The sequence below is a fragment of the Rosa rugosa genome, chromosome 3 (genome assembly GCF_958449725.1).
Source record: "Rosa rugosa chromosome 3, drRosRugo1.1, whole genome shotgun sequence".
NCBI lineage: Eukaryota > Viridiplantae > Streptophyta > Magnoliopsida > Rosales > Rosaceae > Rosa > Rosa rugosa.
In genome coordinates, this window is record NC_084822.1 from 31,064,564 (window position 1) to 31,074,034 (window position 9,471).

The 9,471-nt window shown below is 42.0% G+C and overlaps 2 protein-coding genes across 2 annotated transcripts; both read right to left on the reverse strand.

Moving 5' to 3' along the window:
* Positions 1–3,981: 3,981 nt before the first annotated feature.
* LOC133740466 (G-type lectin S-receptor-like serine/threonine-protein kinase LECRK4) lies at positions 3,982–6,573 on the reverse strand. The gene has a single exon (XM_062168421.1). The coding sequence runs from the start codon at positions 6,512–6,514 to the stop codon at positions 4,175–4,177; it is 2,340 nt and encodes a 779-aa protein (XP_062024405.1). The 5' UTR covers positions 6,515–6,573; the 3' UTR covers positions 3,982–4,174.
* A 594-nt stretch (positions 6,574–7,167) lies between these two features.
* On the reverse strand, positions 7,168–8,704 carry LOC133736685 (U-box domain-containing protein 28-like). Its single transcript, XM_062164278.1, has one exon. It carries the CDS (start codon positions 8,596–8,598, stop codon positions 7,360–7,362), a length of 1,239 nt encoding a protein of 412 aa, XP_062020262.1. The 5' UTR covers positions 8,599–8,704; the 3' UTR covers positions 7,168–7,359.
* Positions 8,705–9,471: the final 767 nt, after the last annotated feature.

Genomic DNA, 9,471 nt, shown 5'->3' on the forward strand with positions numbered 1-9,471 from the left:
TAATCATCGATTTAAATAATCTGTCTCATGAGAATATTTCAGATTATAGTTATGTCAAAGAGACATCATTGGGGGATGCTCCAATGTCAGAACCAATTCCAGAGAATAGAGAGATCTTCATGAATTACACTAGTGTACATGAGACGATGAACAGAAACTCTATTACTATTAATGATGCCTTTGCATATTCTGTTGCAAAAGGAATTATAAAGTATGATGATATCAAAACTCGCTCAGTTGAAGAATGTCAACGAAGAGTGGATTGGCCTAAATGGAGAGATACGATCTAGGCTGAATTAGATTCACTAGCAAATAGACAGGTATTTGGGCCTATAACGCAGACACCCCCAAGTGTAAAGCCTGGTGGTAATAAATGGGTCTTTGTTAGAAAACATAATGAGAAAAATGAGGTTGTTAGATATAAAGCCCACCTTGTGGCGCACGGTTTCTCACAACGCCCTGGAATCAACTACGAGAAGAAACATATTCTCCCGTAATGGACGGCATAATGTTCCGCTACCTTGTCAGTTTGGTAGTTTCTGAGAAACTTGACATGCAGCTTATGGATGTGGTTACAACATATCTCTATGGGGATCTAGATTCAAAGATAAATATGAAAGTTCCAGATGGACTTCAATTACCCAAATCAAGTCGCTCTAAACCACGGAGCGTGTTTTCTATAAGATTAAAACGGTCACTATACATATTGAAACAATCCAGACGAATGTGGTATAATCGTCTAAGTGACTACTTAATTGGGAAGAGATATGGTATAATCCGGACGAATGTGGTATAATCGTCCAGATGGACTTCAATTACCCAAATCAAGTGGCTCTAAACCACGGAGCGTGTTTTCTATAAGATTAAAACGTTCGCTATATGGATTGAAACAATCTGGACGAATGTGGTATAATTGTCTAAGTGACTACTTAATTGGGAAGGGATATGTCAACAATGAAATATGCCTATGCGTGTTCATTAAAAGGACAAGTTCCGGATTTGCAATTGTAGCAGTTTATGTTGATAACATGAACCTAATTGGAACTCTAGATGAGTTAAAGGAAACTGCTAAATACTTGAAATCCAAATTTGAGATGAAAGATCTTGGGAAAACACAGTTTTGTCTCAGTTTAAAACTCGAGCACCGTAGTGACGGAATTTTGATCCATCAATCAGCTTATGCTCAGAAATTACTAAGGCGCTTTAATGAAGATAAAGCGAAGCCTGTGAGTAATCCCATGATTGGCCATAATCTTGAGCCCGGAAAAGATCCCTTTCGTCCAAAGGATGAGGGCGCTGATTTATTAGAGGCTGAAGTGCCTTATTTAAGTGTAATAAGCGCATTATTGTACTTAGCTCAATGCACAAGACCGGACATCTCATTCGCAGTAAAATTGTAAGCTCGACATAGTTTTCCACCATTGGACTGACGTAAAGACAATCTTTCGTCATTTAAAAGGTACGATTGATATGAGATTGTTTTATCCATACAGAGAGAAAAAGAATAATGGAAGTTTGGGATTGGACCCCATAAGGCAAAATGCAACTGTCCATGATATGGCCCCTGGCCATGTCGCCGCTGCCGGCCACCTCCTCCTCCCCTCCATCAAAATGACGGTGATGTTTTGATGGGTTTTGCTAATGCAGGATACCTCTCTGACCTTCACAAAGGTCGCTGCCAAACAAGTTAGGTCTTTACCATGGGATGCACTGCGATATCTTGGAGGTCTACAAACAGACTCTTGTTGTTACTTCCTCAAATCATGCAGAGATTATTGCTCTACATGAAGCAGTGCGTGAATGCATATGGCTAAGGTCCGTAATTAGACATATTCGAGAGGAAATTGTGGTTTAAAGTCTACCACAGATGAATCTACATGCATTTATAAGGATAATGCAGCTTTTATTGAACAAATGAAGTTAGGTTTCATCAAGGGCGACAATACCAAGCATATATCGCAACAACAATCACTTCTAAAGATTGAAGTGAATCAAATCCGATTAGAGGATAATGTAGTGGACTTATTCATTAAGTTGTTACTTAAATCCACCTTAGAGAAACATGTGAAGAGCATCAGATTGAGAAAGTTATCCGAACTCCCATGATTGTAGCAATCAGGGGGAGATGTCGACATCAGGGGGAGGTATGATGTCTATATGTTTGATCTCAAAGAGTGAAGGACGTGTTGTACTCTTTTTCTCCTCCTCGAGGTTGTTTTTGTCCCACATGGATTTTATTACTCGAGCAGGGTTTTTAACGAGGCAACGTTTGAAGCGTCACCACCAAGTTTGAGCGGCACAAGGGGGAGTGTTGAAGAATGTTGACTTTTAGTTGCCTTGTCAAACTAGGTTTAGTTCTATAGTTGTAATAGGAGAGAAGTTTCTAGATTCCTAGTTCTATTTGGAATAGGTTTCCTTGTATCACAAGACAATGTACTTTGTAATCCCTATATATAGGGCTCCTATTATCAATAATAGAACACACAATTCTCTCATCAATCTCTCTCGAATCTTTTATTCTTAAACAAATCCAAAAGTTACCAAGAATTTACTCATTTTGTTCTTTGCACTTTGATTAGTAGTTAAAAATATGTTTAAACTCATATTCATCCTTCTGAAGTAAAACTTTCAACAATATTCCTTAGATAAAACTTTCAATGAGGCCGCCATGTTCATTTCCAATCGTTAACTCCTTTGATCCTTTCAACAATATTATTCTTCAATATACAACAAACTTCTTCCGAACCTTAAGCAAATTACTCATTGAATATTAACTAGCTTCAAGGGGAAGAAGTTTACTCTGCGATATCCGGAGGAAAACCTAGGGTTGGAAAACAGAGTTTTGTTGTTGTGGCTTGTCCGGCGGGGTTCCCACGTTGATGGCGGCTTCTGGCTGCGTCGGTGTGTGGTGGACGTTGCCGGATAGGTGGTGGACTTATTAGTTTCTTCTGGGGTGAGGGAGTTTCGGCGACTGCAGCATCGAACGATGACGATTTTCTTTCTCAGGTCTTTGGCTGGGTCACGACAGGGGTGGAGGATCTTGGTTATGGATCTGATGGGTGTGAGCGGCTGGAATGGTTTCACTCCGAGGTGGAAGGGGATAGGAAGGTGGAGAGTCAAGGGGTGGTGGTGGTCAGCATATCCAGGCCTTTGGTGGCGGTGCAGATTGCTCCCTTTTTCATGGTTTTCAGTGTTCTTCTTTGTCAATGGTCCAGTTTTGGTCCTAGATCTGGTCGAAGACTATGTAGATAGTGGAGGTGGAAGGCCACACGGCGGGCTTGGGTGGCTACAATGGGGTGAGATTGTGCGGCTGGGATTAAGGCAGTGGTTTGCTGGTGGTTGGGGTCTGATGTTGAGGAAATTGGAAGCGTGTTGCGGTGGTCGAATTCTCTTGTCTATTAGGTTTTTAGTTTGTGGTTTTTGGTTAGGTTTTTTAGGTTTTGGTTTTTGTTTAGGTATAATAAGTCCCTCCTCAATTGAGCGAGGGTTAGGTTGTTTTGGTTTCATGGGTGTGTCGTGGTCTGGTCTTTTGTCGGTGCTTTTTGGTTATCAACGTGATGGTGAATCACCCGTACACGTGGTCTGGCGGTTTTGGATCGCGGTGTCTGAACGGGTGAAAACAGTTCATCGTAATGTTGGTGGCTGGGTTGTATCGGTACATGTTTGGTGGTTACTCATTGTAGCTCGTGGGTATGAGCGTAAAATTTGGTTAGGGGTTGGGTCTTTTTGGCTCATGGAAGTCACTCTTGTTGACAGTCCCGTAACTATGGATCTAATGCTATGTAATATGTTTGGTTATTAATGGAATTTTCATCTTCTCAAAAACAAAATTACTCATTGAATATTATGAAGTCAATATGAAAGTTAGACTTGGCATATTTGAATATCCCTAATTGCAAGAATAATTACTTACCTGATATTAGAAGATAACAAGTTACTCAACAGATGTAAATCAAACATAGAATATAATTAGACATGACGCAGTCTGTAATGTTCTAATTACTCATTTTATCCTTAGCATCTTGTAGCAATAATATATGAAGAGCAAATGTAATCAAAATACAAAGCAAACAATAAAAAGTAGATGGAGAAACTAAATTAATAGACAGGTACACTAATCAGCTAAATACACAATTGCCAACTCTAGATGTTGTCTAGTCAGTGCAAGGCTTAGTCAATGTCTGGAACTGAAAGAATTTGGAGGGGATGGTATCTCCAGAATCCCTTCCAGCATTAGTACCACCTTCTTCATCGAAGGGCGCAATGATGGCTCCTCCTGGATGCAGCAAAGACCAAGCTTAACCATCTCCCGTAGTTTACTCGTGTCAATCTCATCATCATTTTTCACTAGCTTATCCAGTTCATTGGCCTCCAAACAATGGTACATCCAATTCTCAAGAGTTAATAGATCCTCAGGTATGTCCATGGTCGAACCTCTCTGACAGCATATGATCTCCAACAATACAATCCCGAAGCTGTACACGTCCGCTTTCACTGTTATCGACATGTTCCTGTGCCACTCAGGTGCAACGTAACCCCTGGTTCCTCTGAAGCCAGTATATGTCCTTGATTGGTCGGCTTTCAACAGCTTGGCTAATCCAAAATCAGCAAGCTTCGCACATTTCTGCTCACTCATCAGTATATTTTCTGGTTTGATGTCACAATGAATGATTTGTGTCTCACACTCTTCATGTAGATATAGTATACCTTGAGCTACATTGAGGGCTGTACTGACTCTTTCCTCCCAAGTTGGCCTTCCACCATGAGATTTGAAAAAGAATTTCGCAAGTGAGCCGTTGGTCATGTACTCATAAACCAGAAGCCTATTTGTTCCATCTTGACAGTAGCCAAGCAATTTCACTAGATTCTTGTGATGAGTTCTCCCAATTGCATTCATCTCATTACGAAACTCTCGCTCTCCTTCATCCACCACCGTCTCTAGTTGCTTGATTGCCACTTCTCTCCCACCAATCACCCCTTTAAAAACTGTCCCAAAAGCTCCTTTTCCCACTTGATTGGTGAAGCCTTTGGTTGCATTTTCAAGTTCACAATATGTATATGACCGCAGTGTAACACCTTCAATTAACCCTTCACCAGCTGAATTAGTAACCTTTCGGTAATCCGAAACACGATATCTATATATAACAACGCCAGAAATTGCCATAATAACAAGTGAAAAAATTAAAGTTGCAATGATGCTGATAAACATGACTCTGTCATCATTTTTTCTTCCCTTTTTCTCGATTTTTGTACCTGAACTCTCATCTGTAGTACCCTTTTTGACAAAGGTCGTCACCACACCGGGTTTGCGAGTTCTTCCAAATCTTAGAGGGAGCTTTTGTTTTCTGCACTGCTGGTCCCTAAATACTGCAGCTTCACAGTTACAATCCATCAAACAGTCCTCTTTACAAGCAGTCTTATTCAATGAGAGAATAGAGTATGGAGTGTTTTCCCATGCTATGTTATCCACATCAACAATAGAATATGAAGTTTCATTCTCACCTTTGCAACCAACTGTACTCAAGTTTCTCTTGCAGCCTAAATATATTTGGCCCTCGTTGATGAAAACGAAACCAGGGAGACATACACAAGAAGGTTTCTGATAGACAAGAACACAATAAGAATTTAGGCCACAGAGGCCAAGAGGAGCACACTTACTAACATCTGGTGACCACTCAATTGACCAGGAATCATTCTGAACCGAACTGTAGGAGTACAACCGGAGTATTCCATCAGCATCAATCGTCAGACGATAGCTACGATTCATAGAAAGGCCTTTCTGAAAAGAAAATAAACTTCTTATCTTGAAACCAGTGGAATTAAGAAGATAGAGCCCCCCATTTTGATCAAGATTGAGGGACACATTGTTCCCATCTGTGAATGTCTTAGTTTGCCAATAAGAATATTTATCAGGACGCAATGTAAATGGACCAATTGGATACTGAACCAGGTTGCCATCTGTCTGCATGATCAGTTGAAACCTTCCACTTGCGTGATTCATGTTCGAGATGGAGGAGATGAGCTTTGTTCCAGCCAACAGACGCTGCCCGGATACAATGGTATCTGTTGGAACATCAAAAGTCTGCCAAATGATGTTTGAATCAGAATTGTAGAGGACAAAATTACCTGAATCAAGCATGGAGGCCCTGACAGCAGGCTGGGAAGAATTTGAAATTGGTATAAGGAAGGCATTCTTGTTTGTTGAAATGAGCTCTACTCCTTTGTCCCTCAGAGTCAATTGAACATCATTAGGTAGTAGCTCTTGTTTAACAGCATCACGATTTGCTGTCCAGATGATTGTTTTCGGATTGGTTTTCTCGAACCAGATGCCTACAGCAAGGTCCTTTCCTTGCCTGTAGAAGCCAAAGGCAAACTGACCCGAATTCGATAACCAATATGAGTTGTTATTGGCATATAGAGAAGCACCTAGGCTGATATTCCCTTGTTGAGCAGCTGCGACTTGAAGAAGAAGAAGAAGAAAAAGAAAAATTGCAGCCATGGTTGAGTTTTTCATGCTTTAGAGACCCTTGCTTATTATACAAAATAGCTTGGATCCTTCAAGAGATGGCACCTGTATCAAGCATTTTCAATTTCAAGGCCTCGGTCAGCAGACAGCACATATGAGAAAGAATATCATCAACCTATTCAAGATTTCCGAGTGCCTAACTCAAAGTTGACCTTCATAAACTATAAAGCTACAGCCAAATTTGGAAGATAGTAGATAATGATTTCTCATAGCTTTTACTAGTAGCAGCCCTAAATCTATTCAATTCAACTGGATTGAAGTGTCAAAACGAGTAAGAAAACAAGGACCAAGTGTTGAACATGGGTACCGTTCCATTCGGTTCATTTCTGTTTCTCATGACTTGCATACTGCTGTATTTTTCATCCAAACACTCTTTTCAATTCAAACTGCTGCATTTTTCATCCAAACACTCTTGTCAATTCAAACTACTGAAGCGTTTGACAGAAACTAAATATTGATTCAATTACTTCAAAAAATTTATCAAACAATTTCTAAGAGCAAAGACCGTTTCTTTGTCAAGGGAAGAAGCTTCTTTGACGCTTAGGCATCAGCATGAACAGCAGATCACCCAGTTTTTCAACCCAAAAAGTAACAAATTCTTCATAAAAATTTTCCGAAACTAAAGTAAAATAAAACAAGAATTGATACAACAGACCAATGTTTCTTGATTCTGTCTAGCAGTCGTGTGGTTTTATTACATTGAACAAGTAAAATGGACATGATTTTCTTCTTATACCATCCTTTCTTGCTGTACAAGCATTCCGAAAAACCAAAAATCTATTTTCCTTGTATTTATTTTCCTTCCCAAAGGATGGAAACCATTACAATTTGATCTAACAAGGCATGATATGTTTGGTCATGGTGTCATAGCTCAACCCCATCCCCAACCCAACACTCAAAACCTTCATCAAATCCCCACACATCCTCCTCATGAAATGCCCTTCACAATACCCACTCTGCATCACAAGCAATATCTTAGCCACCCCATTGCTCTTCCCTACACACTCCCTAGCCCTCTTATCCCCCAACATGCAACACACGCTCCACAAAACCGCCACGCCGTCCTCCGTCGCCGCCATCGACCCCTTCATCAGCCTCTCCGCCACCGCCGCCACGCATTTCGGCTCCCCGCTTATCTCGGACCTGCCCTCCGCGCACGTGGCAATCTTGGACAACAGCTTCATCGCCTTCTCCGCCAGGGAAGCGCTGACGTCAGGGTTCGAGAGGGTTTCCGTTATGAATTGGACGAGTCCGAACCGGACGAGTTCGGATTTGACTGACCGGGTCACCGACAACGAGACCAAGCACGAGAAAACGACGTCGTGCAAGCTCCGATCGGTTTCTGAGGTCAACAGGTCGTTGAGTACGGTCAACAGTCCCTCTTTCTCGGCGATTAATCGTTTCGAGTAGGCGTCGAGTGCGATTGAACCCAAAACCCTAGCGGATTCGATCTTCGAGCTCAGACTACCACTCTGCAACACCAATTGAATCGAAGAGAGGCAATTCCGGTTGCTCTTGGTGATCAATTGGTGCAATTGCTCGACGACGCCGTTTTGAGACGAAATCAAATCCAAAAGCCTCATCACCAATTCCAGAACCTCGATTTCGACCCCTTCTCTGTTCAAGACGCCGACGACGGCAGGAACGAAGCCGTTGAAATTCGCCAGAAATCTGCGATTCTCGTCCTTTGACTTGGCGAAATCGACCATCTTGGACAACGAATTGAAGAGATTCTGGTTGAACTTCTCGTTCTCGTTCGCGAGATATTGCACGAGGCCGCGGAGCTGTTGGTCGGAGAGGGTAGGAGAGGAGGCGGGGGAGATGGGGCCGTGGGATTGGGCCCAGAGGTTGATCAGACGGCGGAGATTGAGGTTGGGGACGAAGTCTTTGGACTGGAGGATCTGCATGGTGGCGGGACAGGTGTCGTGGCCGGCGTCGAGCCAGTGCTGGATGCTGGAGCGGTCGTAGGTGACGCCGGTGGAGAGGCTGACGGGAGACCTCATGACGTCCATGGAGATGGGGCAGCGGAAGGGGTTGGGCACGTTGATGTGGAGTTCGTCCCTCCTCATCATTGCTGTGATTTCTGTTGCGAGTGTGAGTCAACAATGGCGGAGTTGGAGCGGTTTTGAAGAAGAGGGAGGTGACGTCGTCGTTTTGACTTGGCGTGTAAACGGTCGTTGGTCAAATGTGGGCCTGTAGTGGGAGGAGTGTAGTAGGTTGGTTATTTAAGTCGCTGGGGTTGGTTTCCGCGTACTAACAGTTGTATGGAAAAATTATGGAATTATTTTACGTAAGCAGCGGTGTTAAGTATGAACAATGTTCAATCATGTAAATTTAGTCACTATTTAAAAGTAATTATTTTCACTGTTAAATCGATATCTAAATGTGGTTGAGCGTAATTTTTTTGTTAGTTACTGATTAATTGAACATTAGATTAAAGATTAGATGACTTTTTTTTTTTCGTGGGTTTATCTAGTTCTTTAGGGGATTTTGCGTGATTGCTAATTTGTTTGGTTCCATTTACCTCAATTTTAGGGATTTTTTTTTTCCCTTTGACCCTATTAAATATTTTTAATTCTCACTTATTTAAAACACTCTAAGAATGTTTTCTTTAATAACCAATTAAGTTTTTTATTTTATTATTTTTTTTAGACTATTTTACCCTCACACCTTTGTTACATATAGAGAAAGAGAGAGAAGAAGCCATAAGAGACTTCGTCGGAGTCCGATCACCGGCCGCTGGATTCCAGAAACCGGTTGCCAGATTCCAGTCATCGGCCGCCGGAATCAAGTCAACGATCTCCGGATTCCAGTCACCGGCCGCGAGACTCCGGTAACCGATCACCGGAATTCTGTCACCGGCCACCACCCACCGGACTTCTCTAAAAACTTTGCCGGAGATCCCCAAAGAGGTTGTCAGAGATCTCATAGGCCACTGCAGGGCC